Here is a 24,032-nt window from a genome sequence, read left to right on the forward strand (position 1 = left end):
GAGAGTTATACCTCAATTTTCTTAAAAAAGCTTCAGAAATCCAATGATTGTATTAACTTTTAGTCATTCAAATTATTAATGATATGTAAAGATTTCTCACTCACATAAACTTCTTAATCAACCTGCTAATCAAGTTTCTAAAACTCAAGAACACAAAAACAGGAGTAACTCTTGGACGGGAATTTTATACACGATACGCATCCCTAATATCAAAATATATCGGAGGGAATGCGTACAACCTTAATATATACCTATTGTTGAGCTAGATCTGAGTTAAATTTCCTGTTATTAAAGCTTCTGCATTTGACGGGACTTGTGGGAAAAACAATCAAGTTCCGAAAAAGTACCACGTCATATTTAGTATGTTCTTATTATATACATTCTTCATTATATAAACTCGTTAAGGAGATATGGATTCCCACTGGCGACACTGAGCGACTTAGACGGTTAAAATGCCGTAAAAGTTATACAAACCAAAAAAGATAAAGATTATCGATGTATTTGAGTTTATTGTTTAAAATTATGATTATGATGTTTAAATTCGTTTAGAATGCTTACGTGTATTTGTGTTAAAATCTATATAACATGTAATTAGTGTGGTGTGTTGGTTCTGTTTGTGTATTACCGTCAATTTAGGGTTGTTTTTTTACGAGAGGTGAACTCTGAGGTGGTTTTCCTGGTCTGCAATTTGTTTCCAGATTTGTATAAAACCACGCAATGACTTCTGAATTAAATACACGTTTTTTATAAGAACATATGGACATAAGGCTCCGATGAGATGTTAAGAATAAGTTAAGAATATTTTAAGGCTTGTGGACTCTAAAACACCAATTTGTTAGGAAAATGGATACTGATAAAATGTCGAAAATATAAACATATTCAGAACAATTTTAGGCTTAAAACTTAAAAAGTTAAGAATACTTCCGAAGGCTTAAAAATCTTTCGATGTTCTTATAAAAAGAACGTGGACCAGAAAATATGTAATGTTCTAAATGACGAATGTTACCCCTTTATGAAAGTAACCCCAATTGACGGTATTAATGTAAAGATTTAATTTTAATGTAGATTTAATGTTGTTATAAAGTGAGTTGAACGCCTGCGTCGGTGTTTAAGTATTAATGACGTGTTATTTGTTACGTTGTCGTCGTCGTCGCTATCGTAAATGTCGTGTCGTATGAATTGCTATAAGATAAAGAAAGAAGAAAATGTTACAAATCTATTTGAAATTGGAATGGTTGACCCATGAATTGAAGTCTATTTCAAACAAGCCATGACACATCCTAAAGGTTAAAACACACCGAGGGGGTTTACTATAAACTATATTAGTATAGGGTTAAATACTTTTATCGTCTTATCCGTTTTTTCATAGACTTTCAATTCAAGGGTCTTCAAATTAAAAACGAGTGATGTTAGCTTAAAAGCCTATTTAAGTTCTAATCTTTCCCAAAGAAGAACAAAATAAATATTAGTTGATTCTTTATCTAGTAAATTCTATAATGTACAATTCTTTTAAAATTTGAAAAAATAAAATGCATCAACCACGCCCTTCCTATATATGGGAGGGAATAAAGTTTAGATTTTTGAAGAATGTGGATATAAAAATGTCATTTTTCTAAAGCATAAATAGTCAAAAATGAAAAAGTTTAATCTGCTTAGCATTAAACACCCCCTATCTAAATAAACCGGTAAGAAAATAAGTTCTCGCTAAAATTTTTTTTGATTGTGCCATAAACTAATCAAAATTGCTCCAAATAAGGCAAAATAGCATGTCAAAAAAAGTTCTCGCTAAATTAATTTTTTTTGCATTTTGCCAAAATAACTCCTTAAACTAATCAAATCTGCTCCAAATAAGGCAGAATAGCACGCCAAAATAAGTTCTTTCCAAAATTTGACCCTTCGCGGAGAGAATAGAGGTTAAACCTGCTGTCCGGGGGGGGGGGGTCAAAAGTCGTAATATATTCGGGAGGTAAGTTTTCAAAAAATTTCCAAGTTCCCACAAAAACTAGTTCCCTTAAGGTAAGCAAGCATTATCAATGCATTATCAAGTTGCAACCGAAATTATGAACGAGTGTTTATAAGCAACTAAAAAATGTCTTCTCAAGATGCTAAGCAGCATGACGGGCCTTGTTTTCATTTTGTTAAGATTAAGATAACTCAAGATATACAGTGTGTCCCAAATTAAGCGGACGTAAAATTAAAATCTTCAAAACTCATTATCTAAACTAGGCTTAGAATATCAATAGATATCGAATTCCCAAGATAATTGAATAGGTTTTGGAGATTGAATAATTGAGTAAAAAAGTCATAATATTTCGTAACAAATGATGATGATTTAAAAATTCGTCCGCTTTTTTTGGAAAACCGTTATCTTTTGTTTTTTTTCGAATTGATAACTGCCTACTTCAATTGCTTGAATTGTAATGAAACTTAAAAAATGACATACCTAGTATTAATAACAGTAGTCCCTCTAATAAAGTGAGAGTATAATGAATTAGAAATAATAGAACAAGAACTAAACAAAGTGTTTGTACAATTTCTTTCGACGCATGCGAAAGAAATAAAGATAAAGAATTATAAGTGCAGAAATAACGACGATGTATAAGAAGAGACAAAGGCTCGTATCGAAACGAGACATCCCAATTCGAAAAAGAGAAGAAGAGCCTCCTTTTGAGAATGAACGATAGGTGAATTTATTTTTACGTACTTGGTCAGTATCTTCCTCGATATCCGGACTACTGGCGAGCGATCTTTCTTTAACGCGAATATTATCAGGACTGTAATGCTCTCTAAGGAAATGCAAAAGGACCGGTTTATTCCATTTGGTTTCCTCTTTACCCGTCCCAGTCTTAATAGTATCCTCCGGTGTCGTTGACGATCTACATTCGCGACACATTGATGGAGGTGGAAATTGGATCTTTGGATGGACAGGATCAGTACTGGCATCCTTCTGTAATCGAGCATTCACCTTGTTGTGACCCTCCCATAGCCATAATATACCATCATCATGTGTTTGGACCTCAGATCGAATGTATTTTGCCATCTTTGCAAAATGCTCCCGACAATGTACACAGCCGAAGAATCGGGTAACAAAACCACGGATACCGATAAGGACGTTTAGTCCGGATATGCGTGATAGATCACGTGCAGCACAATTGACGGTTAATGTATGGAAAGTGGTCCACAAACCACAAGGAAAACCTCGGTACCATGATTTGCTTCCCGCGCATGAAACCCATTGGTCTTCAATTAACGCAAAATCTGCCGATTCCTGTAAAAGTTGAATTATAGCGAGTAATGATTTTTTGTTTGGGGGGGGGGCGAAAGATTGTGTTCATCTTATTCTATTTGGTTTGGAAAATTTATTACAAAACTATAAACTTTCAAAGACCTGGTCCGACTTTATCTTTGCTTTAATAAACCTTTGGAATGGAAAGTAGGAAAAGCTTAATAATCAATAATTAGTAAGGGGGTAGAACAAGAACCTTGCGACTTTTCTCAGATTATCAAAATATTTCTGCTCTAATAAGTAGAAAAAATTCTTTCATTGTTTAAAACCAACCTGAGATTTCCTTAACATCTCCATGTAATCAGTTGTGGTGAGCATACGTTGACTGTCCTGTACTTCATTCAATGCTCTGTCCATGTTCCTCAGAAACGTCTTGAATGGTAACCGGGCAGGAAGACACTGTGAAAGAATAAAGGCAATAAATTATTAAAAAGGGAAGAACTCCCCGAGGGTACTAGCTTTGCGAGGTGACAGATATGTCCGAGCCAAAAATCGAAAATCGGCCCTGGCGAAATTGGCGCTTTTGGGACCCTTAGAGAGACTTTTCTCAAAATTTTTGTCCATTTTCACTTGATTTTTGTCCAAATTTTGGAAAATCACGACCCTTTGAGAGAGGAAATTTTTGAATTTCGTGATTTTTGGACCCTTACTACAGAGACTCAATTTTCTTTGAAATGGTTTTCGTACCCCTTTGAGAGACTTTCGAAGGTGTGAAAAAGGGACACTTAAGGCTCGCACATATCCGGCACCCATTTTGCCTAAGTACTCCCCCCGGGGGAAACTTGAACGAGATAACCAAAAACACCGATTTATCTGCGGTGTAAAGAACCAAGGTGAACCATGGTCAATAAACTCAAAGATGTCAGGATTCGCGATGATGGGCTTTGCGAATCATTTCTTAAAATTCGAAGTACCCAAAATAAAGTAAGGTAAAAATATGAGAGGCAAGGTTCCAGTAGCCTAGAATTCTAGCTGACTAGAAAATGAAGTAGGGTATGGAGGGGGTTTATCTAAAGAATCCTACATTTACTGAAAATAGACAAAAAGACAAATTTCATAAAAAACGACAAATTTTGCCGTCCACTTTCTTTATCACTGGAATTAACTACATATGGTTTAAAGAGCGACAAATTACACATGCGCGTTACAATGCAGTATTCTTTAGAGGAACAGACTGCATGTTAAGAAAATATGAAGGGTATGTACAGTTCATATAAACTGATTATTACCCTGCAGCAATTATCGTGTTATCATACAACACCTAGTATACTGTACAACAAAGTATTACAACGTCTCGGGGAAAAAACTTTTAACTAGGCCGAAAGTACGAAGTTCAAAGCTGTATAATAATCTCCGTGGAGGAAAAACCAATACCTTGGGCACCCGTAGCGATTGATCAGGCATTTCCTACATAAAAGTTTACATTTCGTTTTACCCTTTTTTCTCAAAGGGTAGTGCCCACAAGGAGGAATTTTTTTAAATATATCTGATAGATTACTATCAACACTTTCATCATTACAAAAATGATGGATACAAAAATGAATTTAAGTTTTAATCCGCGTATCAGTTCTATTTCCGCTTCATGCAACAAAAGTGCATTCTAAAAAAGTTGCTAAGGTAACTCACTGAAATTGTGATGTCATATTTTAATCTGATTAGTTTTACATATGTCTGATAAAAGGTTTAATGTACTACTTTATATATAAAACTGCTGTGTTACATAAAACTTTCAGAGTTGCGTATCCAGTGCAATAAGGGGGAAATGAAAGTCGTGCTACTAGAAGTCGTGTTGAGGTGCTTGAAGTTGAAAGTCAAAAGAGTGGCCGTTCCTAGTAGTTCTAAGAAGCACTCCTGATCTACTCAAAAGACATTGTCATGAACTAAAAGGACATGGCAAAATTACCAAAGCCAATGAGGAAAGGGGAAATTTACCATGGCCATTTATTTTGTAATCCCCACACACGGAAAAGTAAGTGAAACATGGTATAAAAGATAAGGTATGAACATGTAAAATCTTTAAAATCTTAAACTACTGGATTTAAACATCGTTCGAGGGAATTGAATTTGAAATTTTGCTTGAACCTATATCGGAGTGAAGACAATGAATTTTGTTACTATTTCGATTTTAATGCTGATTGCAGGTTTGTGAAAATGATTTCCTTATCTTCTGGGTATTTTAAGCTCAATGACAGAATCGAATACTCTATGTGAAAAGACTGGTAGTTTTGAGGGTTTGTTTCTTAAAAAGTTTGACATGAATATGATTTAATGATAGATTTTGATCATAGCAAACAACATCCGATGTGATTCATCAGTGTTGAAAGGATATCTCAAAAACTTGGCTGATGGTATGAAATCGTCAACACAAGAACTTTCCAAATACAACTTCCAATTGGTAAGACCCATGACTGTTCCTATCATGTTCTTTATTTTCAGGACGAAATTCAGGCTTATACAAATCTTTTTACCAATTATTTTACAACTGTTAATTTGCTTGAGCTCAAATCTTTCAAATTTTGGCATACTTTTAAATTATCCTTAATTTTGGCGTTTTTAAGCCTTCTTTCTCCCATAAATGTGTTCTTAATTATTAGTGTGCATACCGCACAAACAACCAACTACCACAGTAATTAATTGAAAAAAATCAAGTTGTCCTGATAAAGAATCACTGATCTTATAAAAGCTTTTCATATTTTTAGGCTAGTAGAAGTTCAAATTTTCTTGGTCGATGCGCTTGTTTGGAACCAGTCGCCTTCCCAGAATTCAATGCAAATTATGATAGAGTAAGTGACAATTAAAAAATAGAATTTTTTATTTTTCTTGCTTTTATGCTGACATTAGAAAACTTGGATTTCATTAAATAGTGACAATATTTTTCGTAAATAAGAGTGATACAGTTTTGCTTACTCATCAACTTTACTTCCCAAGCTTTTTGACGTTGGAATGACACAGATGTGGAGTAAGATTGTTCAGCAAGAGGAAAAGAAAAACATTTTTTACTTATATTAGCATAATATAACAATAGGCAGACACTGTCCTGATATGAAATATGTATCTGATATGAAAAGGGAACACTTATGTAAAAATAAAACCTTTAATTTTAGAAGAAGTGCCGAGCTTTATTTTTATGTCAAAACCCTTAATAAGAAACATTTTTTGATGGGCTTTACCGATCTTTATTTTTTCCAGACTCAATATCTACGATTGCAAACAACAAAAACCACGTTTGCTGTGTTTAAAAGTGAACTGAGTAGAATCAACAATTTTGCTAATCTAGATGCAACAACAAAAAAGATTGTCCAAAGCGTGTATTACATAGTGTATGACCAAATTAATACCCTTTCTAAAGACATCATTGAAAAGGTAAGCTGCTCAGACAATTTCTAACTCTTAAACTTTGTATTGTTAAATATACTGAAGCTAGGCACTCTCAGATCCCTAATGAACACCTTACGCTTGTTAACTTGAATATCTTTGAAATAATTCCAGCTGTCTTCACATTTATTGATTTTAAGAATATAATTCTAAATCCCAATGAAGAAGGCATCTAACAGTAATGTATGGGATATTTCATCAGTCTTTGAGTGACTTTGTATTTTTCCCTATCCACAGAGCTATCAAAACACAAAGTTAATCAGGTTGAACAAAGAAGAAAGCAAAGATCTGGACATTTTCAAAAATAAATTCAAAGATGCTCTACAGAAACAATCATCATCGCCTAGCTGTTCGAACACGGTTACGAGATTACGACAATTGTTGCACGATTTACGATGCTTTTACGAGGATTTATTTTGGGTACTGAACAAGATGCGAAGCAAAATATTGGAGGAGTAGAAATCCTTCCTAGGGCTTCCTAGTTCGTTATCGTAACACCTTTCCAATGAAAGCTTTTAATAACCTAAATATTTTGACCAAGACTTTAACTTCTCGAATTAAAAATATAGAACTTATTTATTTATACAAATGTACATTTTCATATATATTTGTTTGATATTCATTTTGATTTAATTTAATTTACATTAATTTATTGGATTTAAAAAATCTATTTATTAAACTTGAAAAAAACTTAACTTATATATGATTGGCTTGCAACAGAGAGACTCAAGTGTGTAGTGTCAGTCACCGTACCAGTGTATAAAACCGAATCGAATAATTTTTAGAATACTGACAGAAAGATAACGATTGCCATTCACCTTTTTTTATACTAACGACCATAATTGCGACTAAAATTTTACTGATATTTATTTATTGCTATATTTAATTTAATGAAACTGTAAAACACAATATTTATTCAAGATTTTATTTTATATATCTAAAATTTCCAAGAAGAACTATTTATATTATCGTAGATTTTAAGGCTGTACATACAAATAATCATGAAATTTGTAAAGATCTTTCTATATTTATTTATTTTATAATATTCTATCTCACTATCTCATATTATGGAACAACCCGACTCATTAATGTCTTATATGAATCAAACGATCTTAGATATATAATAATCAATTTCATTTTCCTTCAAAATATCCAATACCTGTCACTCTTGTAAACATACGTTTACACGCTTTTTAGAGAAACGTGAGAGGCAGAAATTCTGAAATTTTCTGAAATCTGACCCTCAAATTTGTGCAGTTTTCAAGTATTGTATTGGGCTTTTCAGAAAACATTTGAATACGAGGGATGGAGGGGATATAACATTTTTTGGACATTGTGACTTTTGACTCCCGGACAGCAGGTCTAACCACCCAGACAAGCATTAGTTGGTCACATGGACAATCACCCCCATGTACGGACAATTTCTGGAAGAGCCCATTACCCTTAAAGTGTAACGCGCGTTCTTACTTATATCAACATAAAAAAACTTTCTATAACAGTGTTATTAGCCCACAGGCTTTGTCAAATATCATCAGTATACCGTCATTTCCTAAATTAGGCCATCCACTTAATCATGCGAAAAATCATTATAATTTTGACCAGTTATGGTTGACATTTCCTCTAAATACTAATACAAGAACTTTTCAAACTATTCCCGATTGCAACAAATATTCCTCTAATTATAAGTGCAGACCATAAAAAATGCTGTCGTTATTCTGCGAAAGTGTTTTATAACTTGTTGACAATATCAAACCCTAAATAATATATAAAATTTACAAAACAAAAGAATCGACATTGGTTCATGGCTTAAATTTTACAAAATTTCCTCTAATTTCTAATGCGGTAATTCTATTAGCGCAGGACCTCAAAAATAATTATTTTATCGGCCGCCGCGTTAGATTAGAGAAATGGTGATAGTCTAGTTTCAAATTTTTTGAAGGGCCCTACTATGAACATTTCATTTTATTTTGGGACGCGTATTTAGGTAAATATACAGTTTGAGAAAGATTCCTTTCGAATACCCCTTCTAACAGACCCACTGGGACCCCTTCCCACTGGAAATATTCTTCATAATATTGTCCCAAGTGATAATAGTAGGGGGAAATTTGTAAAATCGCTCGATTTTTTTAGTCAAAGCACTTGTTATACATTTTTGGAAAGTACAACTATAGAGGAGTCCGAATTTCAATGTTTCCAATTTTTTTTCGGACACTTTGGTGTGATTTTCGGACAAATATGACGGTCTCAGGCAAAAATCATAGGGTCAAAAATTAACGAAAATTTTAGCTTGAGAAAACGGAGACCTGTTGTATATTTTTGGAATGCTCTCAAAAAATTAAGATTAGAGATATATTGCAAGTATAGGTGATTTCTGTACCTAACTCGAGATATTAACCCTTGAAAACCGTGTTATTCAGCCAGAAACAGCTGTTTTGTCCAGTTTTTGCGCTTTTTGAAGCTCAATATCTCGAGTATCTACTATAAATTATTCTCCAATTTTTTTCCCCACTAAAAATAATCGAAAAAACCCATCCCCACTGAATTTTCTGACTTGAAAACAAAATAATTGAAATCCCCAGTCATAAAAAATATGAGAATATCAATCCCCCATCGAGTTTCAGTCATTTATTTTCACCCCCCCCCCACTTGATGAAAAAATCCTACCGGGTCTGTGAGAAGGGGGTGTCAAAGAGAACATTACGTAATGATCAGTTAGTAAAAATCATTAAATGGACTTTGGCCTTCTATTAAACACCGAGAATTCTCGCTAAAATCACATGGCTGAAAAGGACGAAAATAACCGACTGCAAAATTTGAAATGGGAATTAGTCAACCGAACTTTCAAAAAAAAAATTTGTTTTGTTTCAACAAATCATGTGAAATTTCTGTAAATTTTTCTCTTCTAGAAAGCCGGACATTCCCAGAATGCAAATGGAGATGAGTTTTCCCAAGCGAACATTCAGAAAAGCTTTAAGATGTAACAGCAGTCTTTATGGGTGATGAAAGATCACATGAAACTGTCCGAAAGACAGTACATATTACCCGAAACTGGGCTATTCTACAAAATCACTTTGCAATACTGGAAAATTTAAATGATCCTTATGACCATTACTTTATAAGAAATTATGAAAAAGGTAATTAGTTTTTATCAGTCTTACAAAGAAACGATCGAATCTTAAACGTCCTACTTTGGAAGAGATACCTAGTACATCATGTCTTGAATTTACGAAAATATCAAGGGAGGGAAGTTATGCTTCTGATTTTGTCATCATGTTGACTATGGGTAGCTCAAGAAGGGTCAAATCAAAATTGAAGAAAAAATCAGTTTTGTTTTCAAGTTCCTACACTGAAATTCCTATAATTTGCCTCTCGTCTTTTATTCTCTAGAAAAATAACAAAATTTTTTAGGTCAATTATCATGGGAAAAACCCGATTCATCAGCATTTTCATTGTCAAAAAATTTACTGACAATAATAATGATTGACATTTACAAAATTTCATTATAAGCAGAGGTAATCATCGAATTTATTTAAATTCATAAAATTTATTCAGCGTGTTCTAATAAAATATAGGGGAATGATGCTTTATCAATGTGAGCATCATTTTAGCATAATACAATTGAAAGCTGTATAGTACAGAAATGTTGTATGTTGGGGAAAATTGAAGGACTACTGGTGAATTCCCACAAACAGAAGAGCACAATCAGAAGAGCATAAAGCCAGCAATGGAAGACGCCAAAAGATCAAATTTCAAAGAGCACTGGATGAAACAGACCAACAAAATAGAAGAAGAACAGCTCAAACGTTAGCCGAAATAAAGGAGTCGAAGACATGGATATGAAAACAGTGCTAGTCTTATCGCTTATCGTAGCGGCTGGAAGTGAGTGACTAATTTCTTTTTTCTTAACCAATCTTGAGGCATATATAGTAACTCAGTATTTCTCTAAACCCTGTCATCAGGTGGACATTATGATGTGGCGATTGGATGTGCCAGGGCCGAATGACACGAACTCGAATATTTGACGTTTTAAGATCCTGGTAAACACTAGCCCAACCCTCAAGGTCTATCTATACAAGGCTCAATACAATGCTTAAAAGTCAGTTGGTCTTTAATTACGGCTTGATAACCTATTATAGAATGATTATCAGGGATATAAAAAATTTATCGATACTAATTCCTATTACAATAAGAAAATGTCCTAATTAGAAATGAACTGATATGATAAATGATTTTTGTTAATAGCCATCACCATCATTAATAGCCTGTTTATCAATCAATTAAGTTAAATTTTGATTATATGAATGTTATCTTTCTATCATAGTTCCACCGTGCACAGGAAAAAAAGTGAAGAAATTCCAGTTCCGAAAACGAAAGCGGGAGATTGTAAGTCAATTCAAAGGGGCTTCAAATGAAATACCAAGCAGTACTTATGTCGTTGCAAAAGAATTGGTGAGTAAAAAAAGAAACATTCTATAGAAATCATTTATCCTTGATCTACTGGATATACAGTCAACTCTCTCTAATTCGAACTTCTATTAATCGAATCTTTCTGTAATTCGAACTAAAATATTAGTCCCCTAAGCTGGAAAGTGGTTTAAATTACTCTCTGTTATTCGAATCTTTCTCTAATTCGAAGAAAATCTTTCTCTTATATTGAAGATCGAATAAGAGAGAGAGAGAGAGAGAGAGTCTGTATTTTGTACCAATAGAAAATTCTATAGAAATCGGATTCCAGCACAAACGATGCTTATATGTTAATTCAAAAGCAGCATTCTACTTCTAAAGAAAATGAACAAGGGATACAGCTCTCACTTGGACTAAATTGGCCTATTTGTAAAATTTATTTCTAAATAGAATTAACTAATATAAAAAAGGGATCTCCATATGTAATACAGTTCACTCTCTCTAATTCGATCTTCAAGGGACCAAATATTTACTTCGAATTAGAGAAAGATTCGAATTATAGAAAGTAACTAATCAACTGATCCCCCAATATTTTAGTTCGAATTACAGAAAGATTCGTATAGTAGAGGTTCGAATTAGAGAGAATCAGTTGTAATGCTAAATTCTAACAATTTATTTCCACAGGCTAAACATCGCTCTGAACTTGAGTATCCTGAGAAATGCCAATGCTTAGAAAACATTGAATTCACAATCAAACCAACACGATCCACAACCATCAACTATTATATTGGATTTGATATTAAGAGGGTCACATTAGAAACATTTTCTGAGGTATTGCGAGCAATCAGGATCAACCACGTAGAGTATGACGATGTAAACACCGTCAAATACGTAACGTTAAACAAATTGAAAGATCAGATAGATAACATCAAAACATTTCAAAAGGTTAGTTAGTATATACCTATAATTTTATTTTTCATTTTCAAGATTACCAATTCGCCAACACGCCCAACAGTATCCGAAATCATCCCTTTGAAAAAGATATTTTCCATCTCTCCTAGAAAAATGCAATTCTCTTTTCAAAAGATAAGGAATGAATTTGCAAGAATGAGATATTTCTATGATAGACAGAAAGATATAATTTATTTGTTGTCATCAAAATGCAATATATAAGCAGCTTTTTAAACCTCTTATGTTATTTCTTTTGTAACAGAGAATGCCATTCGAAAAGCTTTTAAACAAAAATTATATTTTCTCATAGGATATGCGCGAGCGCCGAACCATAACCAATGCAACAATCAAATCTATCGAGAGTAAAACCTCAGAATTGTCAAACAAATTAAAAGAAGCATTCAAGAAACAAGCCTTATCTGCGAGCTGTTTGAACTCCCTTCTGCGGTTACGACAATTTCTTTACGATTTACGACATTATTACGAAGATTTTATCGTCCAGATGTCGAGTACAAGATATTAAGACACCAACAGTTTGACGTTACTTTTTTTATATATTTATGATAATCTTCTGGAGTTACCTGTGTGTATCCCTGAACTCATTTTGGGGATGTTGTTGGCCCAGAACACAAGTCACAGAGACCAACAACTCCCACCATGGAAACAAAACTCAAATCGACATCATATATTATAAACTCTATATTCATGATATTCATGACGTAATGTTTTCTACGGAAATAACCCGGTTTTAGCCAGTAGTGGCAAACTTAAACTGGACAAAAGTTGTACAAAATTTCCTAATTCATCATGAATAAGAATCGAATTTTCAAAGAAAAAACACCAGTTGCAAACACATCATCACAGGACAACACACAAGGTTGACAGTGGTAGTTCCCTGCCGTAAAAACGCTTACCGCGCCCATTGGTTTATCCTTGGAAGCAACACAACATCAACTAACAACATCACAACTTATACAAGCAACTAGGTTTTTAAGAAATATACAAAAACAACGCCATATACATCGATGGCCTGAGATCCTTTTCATCGTCCAATATATGTTAATTATAATTTTAATATTAATCCATTTTCTATTTTAATTAAGTAACTTTTATGATTATGACTTAAAACTAATAATTTAATAATTAAGTAATATTTATTTTTTATTTTCATCAAGGAATTTTTATGACCATGACTTATACCATCATTATACAGAGATTTTTTCCGTGAGACTTTTGTACATCATATTGTATATAGTTTTATCTTTTTATTTTCTATTTATTGTTTATGAATTATTTTTTATTTTATAAAAGAATTTATTTATGCAATCAAGAGTTTTGTAAGATAATTTTATGGATTAAAATATAATTCAATATCTAATTTATTATAATTTATTTATTCTTTATTGAAGAGACTATTTATTCAAAAAATGTTCAACTTTCAATTTTAATTCCAACTTCCTTTACGCCTGCGAGATAAATAATTTTAAAATTGTGCCACTTAGGAAAACCAAATGATCGAAGAAAAATCATGTATCCAGTCGCACAACACCAGAAACATCCAATTCAGCCATGATTGTTTTGCCTTTTTGTTTTATATGTTTGTTTACCAAATGTCGCAAGTACAATATGAAATAAATAGAAAACTAAAACTTAAAAGTGCTCATAAAAGTTCCATAAAACTTGCCAGTAAGTAAAAACGAAATGAAAAAAATTGATTTCATCATGTCTAGTCTTTGCAACTCTTATGCTTTGATTTATCTACAAACTCTATTCCAATGATAGTTGGTTGTCTTCGGTGTTAGATATAAAGAGACTAGACCCATTTAAACGGATATTCGATTGTCTTCACAGGGTCCAAGACCCGCCAACTCGCATATTTATTAACTTAACAGAACATTCTGTTGCCATGTGAAAAGTCATGTGTTCAATCCCTGATCGAGTCGTAAGAAAGACTTTAAATGGCAGTTGATGCCTCTTGGTTTAATTCTCAGTCATTACTTTAATATATAAGGTCCTAAATAAATTTCCCCATTCGGTTATAAATTTTTCGATCATCCCGGTTTTAGTATATTTATTCTTGAATACATTTTCAGTTATCACATGCTGAATTGCTCTAAATAGGCTGGTTTTAGTTTATAATTACCTTATTCTAGGTACAGCAAGCTAGATGCTGAATGAAGGAGAAAAATGAAAACAATCAGTCAGATCAGTCTTTTTAGAAATGGCATTACTTGAATATACCCTAAAGAATAATTTTATATGCATTTACGTTTTTATCGATTCCTTTATATAGCGCTTTTTTATGAATGAAATTTCTATTTGTAGATAATTAGGCAATTTTTTCAACATTTGTGATAGAAAAATTTGTAATTTTTTACCATTCTATTTTTGTACTGACGATGGCTTTTACATTGAAATAAATTTTGATTTTTTATAATAAAACTATGGCGAATAGATTTAACAATCAGTCAGAAAATATAGCGTTTAGCGAAATTGCATAACGCGTTGAATTTCATCATTGATTGTTGATGGTGGGAGCGGGAAGGGGAGTAGGGAAAAGAGAAATAGAAAGTTCCGGTTGCAAAAATCAGTTTTATTGACAATTGAATCATGCTTCAAGGTGAGCATTGCTATCAGTAATGTTTTTGCGTGGAAAAATTCCAATGAAAATTAACAGAAAGGCGATTTCTGGCATTTTCAGCCAGAAAAATATTTTTCTCGAAAATCGGACTCGGCCATGTTTTGGGCGTTGCTAATACGCATCTTTGTGCAAAAAATCAGCAAGAACTAATGAGCTAATCCCGAGAAAAGCTAAGTAAGAGACGAACATACGAACATTGGTTGATTTATAAAAGGACCTCCTAGGTAGGTTGAATAAAAATTATGTCGTACCTTGCTGAGTAAGATGACCCAATGTTGAAGAGCTGTGATGTCATCACGATTCAAATCTTTCTTCGGTACTTCTCGTTTCAGTGAATAACCAACTGCACTTAAAATGTCCAACTGGTTTACCTCTGACACTCTGTAAAAAGAAGGAGATTCAAAAATTTACTTCAAAGTGATACTTTTGTTGGGGGAGTTCAGTCTTTTTCCAATTGTTTTTTATCTTAACCAGCCATTCTGTTGAAAGGAACAATTGCGATGTTGAGTTGCAGGAGGCATCGAGGCCTATTTTCACAACTAGAGACGCTTTCAATGAACGCCCTGTTAGCACCTTGGACTTGCTACCCAATTATCTTCACATAGCATGGGTTGATCCGGGTGAAGGTTCGTTCACTTACCAAGTGAAACTGTGCGAGTGGGAATCAAAGCTCAGTCGCTTTTGCAGCAACCAAGGTCAATGACCACTATACCACAGTACCTTATATCACAATATCATCATAACTATAATATTTTCTTGTAATACGTTCCCCTAAATTTGATTTTTATTTAAAGGACTTCAACTTAGGCTAACTCACATTTAGTGGTATAGAGCCGACAGAATTCTAAATCTCCAATCATTTATGATTATCACAACTAGGTTTTCTTACAATTGAGGTTCTTGTGTCGTTGTAGATTCTTCTTCCTTTGTTTTGATTGGTTCTTTCTCGATGATTTTGATGACTGAATTCAAAGCGTCAACAAAATGAAGGTATTTTTCTCCGTCCCTGAAAATAATGGAGCAAACATATGGATTAAACATAAAGTAACATCTTATTGAATCATGTATAGTATAGAATCTTTCAATACATACATCGAGAAATTAAGAAATCACTTCCAATTGTAAGTTAGTTCTTTATTTCTCAATATTTGAATCAAATTTTTCGAATTTTCTTGAAAACTTTTTGATGATAATATTCTATGAAATTGTAAATCATACAATGCTAGAAAGGTAAATTCTTTTGCTCCAAGAAATCCACATCGTCACTTGTCAAGAGATTCTCAGAGAAGAAATAAAGGAAAGAAATCCATACAAAGTAATAATTATCGGCAGCTGCGAGTGTAATATGAGAAATATTATACGGAAAATACGGAACGAGTGAAATATTTCCATATTGTAGAGCAAATGTCTGATAACTGGTTTATCGGTGATAAATACACTTGTTGTTTTGGAAAAAATGAAGCAAAGTGACGTTAGATTGCTGCTACTGCTACAATGCAACAACATCTTTTCGTCAGTTTATATTTTGTACATGTAAAATACAAGATATATTGTACTCTTTTTAACCAATCAGATTGCAGATATTTTTTAGATCGCCGATAACGTTTTCATAGACGGATTAACTTACGGTTTCAATACCTCTGCCCTCTTATTGTTAAGGTTGACTGACACCAAACTTGGATTCTTGAAGATATCATATTTCTTAGTAAGTATCTCCTGGAAACAAAACAAGTAAACCATATTATATCGGTAAATCCCATTTATTGATTTAAAAGACTTTTTATTCTATAGAGGAAAGACTAACTTGAATTTTGGTATATTTTGGTAACTTGAATATTGGTAACTTGAATTTCGGTATATAAAGTTGACATTTTGGGCAGTAATGTTTCCCTCTATAGAATAAAAAGGGAATCAGCAAAAAATCTGTAACCGTAAGCACACAGTATCTTTGGTAGTTCAGCATTTTATTCATTGATTGTTTTTTGCTCACTCTGTACACAAACATGCCTTATACTTCAAATTACATATATGATATTCTTTGACTAAGCTTGATAGTCTGGTATTCATACATGGGGGAGAGAAAGCTTTTCAAGCAAAAATAACTATTGAAATTTTGCGAATTTTGCGAAACCATGGAAATTAAAGGATTCTATTGACCTTGGAAAAATACTACTTTATTTCAAACAGTAAGGGTGGAAGAATCTTTTACCCTGTTGGAATAATTTTCAGCCCCCTAAAAATTTAGTTTAGGTACCTATAATTTTGAATTTCTTCCAACACTTGGAAAAATAAACGAGTGAAAAAAAACAAAAAAAAACAGATCAAATCAAATAAAACTCAATGGAAAAATGCCTTAGACTCCGCAAGGGTTTCTTCTTTGGGACCCCCTGGTTCCCTGAAATGTTTGCCTTGTATATAAAATGGAAAGGCCAGATTTTTTTCCCAAAAAAATTATTCACGATAATAAGGAAGTATAAAAAATCTACAGCACAACAAAAGAATCATGCCCTGAAAGAATGAAGTATTCGTCTTTTTTTTGGAAATCGAATCTATAAACTTACATTTGTAAAATCAACTCTTCGAACTATAGCTTTTTGTGAAGAGCTTGTATCAAGTATCAACTGCAAAAGAAAGAAATAATAGCCTGTCAAGAACAAACCGCAATATCTAATAAAGTATCTAATACATATTCAGTTTGTGACAAGAAGTTTTTGGGTTAAGAATTTTTCGATTGATGATCCCAAATACAAATGGGAGGGGTCCGCACATGTCCACATGCAATGTTCTTTTGAAATTTATCCATTTCAAGAGACCTCTTCTAGGATTTCCCATTGTTATTCAGGGAAACCCCTAGACATGGATTTTGTCTTGCTCTTTTCATATAAATATTCTTAAAATATAAAGGAGCTTCTATAGTACTGTTGCTATCAGCAACCCACTAATTCAAATTACTAAAATAGCTGCCTTTGATTAATTAGATTTTCTCTAAAAGCCAATCAACAGAAGTAAGGTTGATCAAACACTACAAAAATCATAACGTGTTCTTATTTGAATTGAGACATTCTTATATAGATTGACATAAAAAAGTCTTTGCATATCTTTTCTGATGTCTAGAAAATGGAAAATAATGAACTTGAACAAAAACAATTAAAATGAACTATAAAAGAATGTCTCAATTCAAATAGGAATCTTTTCATATAACTAACATCAATTCCAAAAGACAAAACATTATTATGTAATCAGGGGATCAAGTTGCCTAAAAGAAGCCTTACATTTAGTAGCATAGAGCCATATACTTACATTTTTACCAATATAAGAGTCTTTAGATTCAAAGACAACAAATAAATACAAGTAAGTATCAATCGCTGGTGAAGTCAATTTCATTATTTCATCATAGCTGTTAGAAAAGAAAAATGGTTTGATATAAAAAGAAACTATTTAGGATGAAAAGCTGAAATAGCAATATTGGAAGAATCATGCATAAAAGTAAATCATTTTTAAAAGGAATCTTTCAGGGGATGATGTTACAGTTTTCCATCATACATATCAAAAGAAAATAAGGGAGTAAGAATTTGTTGTACGTACACTAAAGTCAAAATTAAGCCCCTCAAATTTTATACTCTTCTAAAATAAATAAAAAATCAGATAACAATCTTGATATATACTGTTATTATGACCATTAAAAAAACCTTCAATTTAAAAATACCTTGCAAAAGTGAATTTAGACTGTTGCGTTTCCATAACATCAATTAAACTCCTTTTGATTGAATCTATCTTTTTATCACCTGTTTGAATTAAAAGAATGGTGTCATACTTATTATCTATGAACTTATGCATTAAAATAAAAATGAATCGAAACTCAATTCTCAAAATAAAGTAAAAGCTGAACATCCATCAAACCTTTGTAGACAATCCCAAGTGATTCATCTGCATCCTTAATTTTTCGTTTTTCTTTTTGACGAAAGTCTCGAATCTTGCCAGTGTCATCTTCCTCCTCTTTATTTGGCGGTCTGATCCAATTAGGTTTGTATATCTACAGTTGAAGGACAGAAAGTCATTGAAATGGTACCAAATACCTAGTATTTTTAATCAATATTTTATCAGTCAATAGATACCTGCCAGCTAATATTCTGAAAAGGTAGTGTCCTCTGGCTGCCAAAAATAGATACATTTTAAGAAGGTTGACCTAGTTGAAGCCTTTATGCATCATTACTCGCATGGACACTCCTAGAGTAATCTCAAAAAAAAACATTTTAGGAAAGATTTAAATTTTTAAGATTTCAAATTTATATGGTCTTGATATAATGATTCAATAGCAATGTTATTGGAAATTTTAGGAAGTGTATCAGTGCAGAATAAAAACCAAATAGCGCAACCAAATAACCCAAGTACCTTAACAGAGTGACCTGAAATTATTATTAATATTATAGGAATTGGATAAGGCAGATGGTACTATAAAAAAAACTATATCTATTAGATTCTTGATTCAAGGGAAGACTTGTCATGCACTTCATTCTTTAGTGTGCGGACACAGTGTAAAGAGGGAACCAACCTTAATTGTTGGATAAGCACCAATTCCAAATGACACACAGGTATCAAAATTGGATTGATCAGCACAATTGACTGCACCAACATTTACATAATTTTGCCAATCTAAAGAAAAAGGTATGAAATTTAAGCTTTTTAGTTAGACCATGATCTGAAACTTCTCAATAAAACTTGGAAAGTTTTTTGAAAACACATTTTTCAAAATAGAATTCTATAAAAAGTATAAGAGTTTGCCTTAACTTTCACGGTGAAGATCTCAAAAAGAAAAGAATTTCAAGAACACTTACAGATTTGCAAATCCTTATTGCAGAATTTTGAGCTATTGTTAGTGTCCTTTTAGTTATAGTTTGAAATTGGAATTTTGTTAATGTTTGCTCAAAAAGTTAACTTTATATCTTTCAAAGGTGAACAATTTGGAGCTACTAGTTTCTCATTTTGGAGTGAATTTTTACTGATTTTTCTCGAGTTCTAAGAAAAATTAATCGAGTAAATCCTTTTTCATTGGAAAGATAGGTAGATACTGAAACTTTCAAGGATGAATTCACTCTCATCAGTATAGCCCTAACTCTTCATGTAAAATTTATGGGAAACGCATATATTTGGTATATGTACCCAATGTACCACTTAAGCTAAAGTCTTGCTAAAGCAGGATAAAAATCAGTTTTTTCATGTGTTTTTTGAAGCTTACAAAAAAACATCACATCTTTCAACTTCAGTATGTGAATAGAGCAGTAAAAAATACATCTTTTGTTTTTCCCTTTTTTGGCAAAAGTTCTAGAAATGAAAATAAAGGGATAATTGAATACTATCCACAGATGATCTTTGATTGGACTTTGTACTCTATGCTGCGCATGCAAGCACTTATAAGGCAAAGTCCCGCAAAAGCGGGACAAAAATCAATTTTTTGAAGTTTGCAAAAAAACGCCACATAGAAGATCTTTAAAATTCATTCAGTATATATATGTGAATAGAGCAGTAAAAAATACAAATTTTCTATTTTTATTACTTGGGAAAATGATTGACAGATTAAATTTTTCACCTGCCTGGAAGCTGCTTGCAGGTGCTCTTGTCTCAATCTTCAAATCGCGCACGAAATGGTAGATTTAGCTGTGACGACGACAGATCATTTTGATGGAAGTTGTTTGAATGTTTACAAGGTTCTTGACAGAAAATCCTTTGTTTTATTGTCAATGATGACAGTGCCGTTATAAATTTTGTTAGATCTGACATATTGATGTTTGTACTTTATACAGTAGTTTTGATTTCCATCGAAGAATCATATTCTGGTTTTCGTGTTATTAGAGATGCTGTTTTAGACCTTTAGAGCTAGCCTGTTTTAGTCAATGCACAGGCTCATACAAATACAACTTAGCCACGACCTTTGAAGATTTTTTCTGGTTAATTTCCAGACGGTGTCAATCGAACAAGTTCAAACCAAAATCTCGATTGAATCAATTGAAAGAAATTGAACGTGATCAAATAATTGCGATTTGTCTCAATTGTACGGCCAATTCCTGGGTAATATTCGATTCGATTGTGTTCGATTGGTATTTATACGTTCAATTGAGATTTGATTATGTTCAATTAGTTCGATTACAATAATGTTTTTATAAGACAGTTAGTCACACTAGGAAATCTAGCTTTCAGAAAAAACAACATCAGTCATCTACAGGATACATTTCAACAACAAGGATGAGAGTTACCTGAATCAAGTTCGCAAGACAATAATAATTAAAACTAAAAGTTGGAAACAAAATAAAACGTGCAGCAGCCAAAATCAACCAACTAAAATTTGTCATTCAATTCCAGAGACAGCGCTTCGATTTTTAAGGCCTTGTTTATACGCTAAAGTAAAACAATTACGCACATGTAAATGGGTCATTGTTTGAGGTCCGGCAAAATTTCCGGGAGATAGCCTATCCGGCAGTGCGCGGATCTAGGTGGGTTCCGCCTCCCCCGTAGATCTTTTTCTTGGGAAGTTGATCTTCAAATTAGTTTTCAAGGTTGGCTTGGCTCAAATTTTTTCATCTATGGCACAAATTTTAGGCAATTTCTCAAAGTTTTTGAAAATGTTAATTTCATTAAAAAGCGCCGGGTTATTTTTTCATGAATCCCTTTAGAAGTTTTGCAGCGCATTTTTTTGCTTGAGAGTCAAGAGAGTGAGAGAGTCGCAGCATTAATCTTTGATACGCATTTTGGCGGGACGCTAGTGTGGCTAACTGTAAGATTGATTGCAATTAAATAGACCTTTTTTTTAAAGAGGCCACCCTGTTGAATAATTATTCAACAGGACGTCCTCTTTGAAAAAAGGTCTATTAGCCCACTCTGTTACAGCTTGAGTGTATGTGGTTGCCAATATACCGTCAACTGCTCTAACTTGGGACTATCTGACAAAACATGGGACGGCAATTCAGCCACCATTTACCGAACCTCCGAAGTCATCTCATTTGATTTGAGTTAATGAACAGTGTATTAAAAAAATACACGATTTCTCTTTCGCACCCAGTAAGCTTTTAAATCGAAATATGAAAAAAATCTGTAGTGGAACACACGCAAGTGTTTGTGCACTCTCAGAGGAACGAAGAAGTATGATTGATAAACTTGTTGGTGGAGTTATCAAAACAAATTTGTTGTCAAAGAGATTTACAGTAAATGAAAATACAGACCAGATATCAACCAGTCCCATGTTTCAACCAATCGTTTCAAGTTAGAGCAGTTGACGGTAAGGCATTGGAAAATCAGATCATGAATGAGCGTATATAACTTGTAAGTTCAGCACGAGGAGATGAGAGCAATCCTAGCAATTGAATACAATCAGTTACATCAAAATGCCTCGAAAATGTCAATATGAAAATTGCGTAATCAGAGAACGTATGTCTCGCTCATTATAAAAAGGCCGAGACAAACTTTCAATAATTGGATTGTAACATCGAGTTAAGTCTCTTTTGTTAAGTTACCAGGGGGTAAATAAAACAGACCTTGATACATTTATCGTTCATTTCAACTTGACAATTCGTTTAAAACTCAGCCTCCTAAATATTTGGGGTAGGTAAAATATGTACAAAGAAATTCATACTTTTCCAACCCGGCAAATCTTCAAAAAAGAAGCGAACAATAAAATATAATTACCCTTTCCAAATAAACCTCTTCGGTGGCGAGCGTGGTCTACTCTGACATAATTGTAAAATTTATGTGATGGGAGTTTTACATAGTAATGTAATGTTGTTTGGGGAATTATGAAGTTCTCTGGAATTGCGATTGCATTTATTCAGGTTGATTTTTTATGACTTCTAATGGTACTTTTTCTGACGGGTTTGATTACTCTGTTCTCACACTGTTCTCATGTCTTTTCTTTTCGCGTCCTTTTCACTGATTAATTTTATTTATATTTTTAAAGACAGGTAAGAAGGCATATTGATGTAACTGACAATGAAACGTAATCGAAGCAATTGAACAATTGTTATATTCGATTACAGTTTGATTGGGTTCGACAATCGAATCGTAATTCTATTGCGTTTGATTACATTCGATTGATTGGGTGTTCGATTCGTTCGATTGACACCATCATCATACGACCCTGCCTATGCCCCGGACAGTCCGGGGCAAATGTCTGGGGTCTGAAAAAAATAACTTTTTCCCCGGACCTACGTCCGGGGCTCCAATTTTTGCGCCATAAATTTACCCCGGACGTATATCGCCGAGCACACTTTAAACCCCCGGACATTTTATCCAGGTCTAAAGGTCAGCGATTCTATAAAAAGCGACCGCGCGGGCTGTCTGGGGCGTCCGGGGTAGTCTCTCAAAAACAAATAATACGGACCCCGGGCACGCATCAAAAAAACCCCGGACTGTCCGGGGCATAGATAGGCAGGGTCGTATCATCATCTACTGGACAAACTGGTATTGTTATGAAAAAATTCATGTTACATCCAAGTTTAGAGACCCCCCCCCATTTTCCAAACAAAATGTTTTTGGATTTTTTCCAGTAGCTAGTTTAAAAATTTTGATATAATGGAACATACTTTTTACTTGCCAAGCTAGTTTCTTCCATGTTGGTGCAAATTGTTGACAGTGCCCACACCAGCTCGAATAAAATTCAACTATCCAATGTTTTTTCGAACCCTCTAGCTGCTTATAAATTGTTTCGTTATTGAGCTGAACCATAGGATCAGTGTCATCATATAAGCTACTATTTCCAAAAACTAAACTAATATTAATTGATGATATGAGTAAAATTACGAAAAAATCAGCGATCAAAATAATATTTTTAGACCTGATTGCGACCGCCATATTTGTTTTCGTCTTCTATGAATTTTGCAGAACCGTTTGTTTTTAAAAGTCTGATGGCGGCTAGCGTTCTGCAAAATACTCAGTATGAGTGAGATCATACCGAAAGTACCTGTTAACTGTTTTCGAACTTTCGGAAACAATTTTTCGAACATTCGAAACACTTGATCTCTTACTTTGGGCAATTTAGTTAATTTTCGCCCCGATTATTTTTTTTAATTGCAACCTTGTCGAAATGACAAAAATAAACACAACTGAGGCGAGACCAATTTAATTTGTTTTGTTACGGGCCCGACCGACCCTATTTTTGCTAAAATCAAAAAAAATAATAATATTGAACTTCCACTACAAGATATTTTACACACTGCTTATTTATAGGGGACCCCCCACCCCCCAGCGGACCCTCAATTCACGCAATCACACAATTTTTTTTCGAAATTCACGCAAATTTTCCTCGAGTTTCATGCAATAACCCGATTTTTCAGAAATCGGAAAATTTCTTGGGAAAAATCGGGGAAACATTGGAAAATCGGGAAAACT

The 24,032-nt window shown here is 33.4% G+C and overlaps 2 protein-coding genes and 1 long non-coding RNA gene across 5 annotated transcripts; 2 read left to right on the forward strand and 1 right to left on the reverse strand.

Annotated features, from left to right (window-relative positions):
* Window positions 1-499: 499 nt before the first annotated feature.
* Window positions 500-23,523, reverse strand: LOC136800476 (sulfhydryl oxidase 1-like). Of its 2 annotated transcripts, XM_067057135.1 has the most exons (12): window positions 23,228-23,523; window positions 19,210-19,310; window positions 18,558-18,690; window positions 18,364-18,442; window positions 17,958-18,054; window positions 17,219-17,278; window positions 16,285-16,373; window positions 15,547-15,663; window positions 14,909-15,038; window positions 3,560-3,685; window positions 2,705-3,268; window positions 500-1,182 (listed from the first exon to the last, which is right to left on the reverse strand). In XM_067057135.1, exons 1-12 carry the CDS (start codon window positions 23,493-23,495, stop codon window positions 1,057-1,059), a joined length of 1,890 nt encoding a protein of 629 aa, XP_066913236.1. In that variant the 5' UTR covers window positions 23,496-23,523; the 3' UTR covers window positions 500-1,056. The 2 variants fall into 2 exon arrangements, with proteins under 2 accessions (XP_066913236.1, XP_066913235.1); XM_067057134.1 differs by lacking the exon at window positions 500-1,182 and having other exon boundaries at window positions 1,410-3,268.
* LOC136800477 (uncharacterized) lies at window positions 5,001-7,534 on the forward strand. 2 transcript variants are annotated; one of them, XM_067057136.1, is made up of 5 exons: window positions 5,001-5,255; window positions 5,575-5,681; window positions 5,986-6,069; window positions 6,476-6,649; window positions 6,899-7,534. In XM_067057136.1, exons 1-5 carry the CDS (start codon window positions 5,177-5,179, stop codon window positions 7,118-7,120), a joined length of 666 nt encoding a protein of 221 aa, XP_066913237.1. In that variant the 5' UTR covers window positions 5,001-5,176; the 3' UTR covers window positions 7,121-7,534. The 2 variants fall into 2 exon arrangements, with proteins under 2 accessions (XP_066913237.1, XP_066913238.1); XM_067057137.1 differs by lacking the exon at window positions 5,001-5,255 and adding an exon at window positions 5,294-5,427.
* Window positions 11,939-12,977, forward strand: LOC136800478 (uncharacterized). The gene is made up of 2 exons (XR_010845713.1): window positions 11,939-12,010; window positions 12,327-12,977. It is a non-coding gene; the product is annotated as an uncharacterized lncRNA (long non-coding RNA).
* Window positions 23,524-24,032: the final 509 nt, after the last annotated feature.

Source organism: Clytia hemisphaerica, unplaced genomic scaffold (genome assembly GCF_902728285.1).
Source record: "Clytia hemisphaerica strain Z4C2 unplaced genomic scaffold, Clytia hemisphaerica genome assembly, whole genome shotgun sequence".
NCBI lineage: Eukaryota > Metazoa > Cnidaria > Hydrozoa > Leptothecata > Clytiidae > Clytia > Clytia hemisphaerica.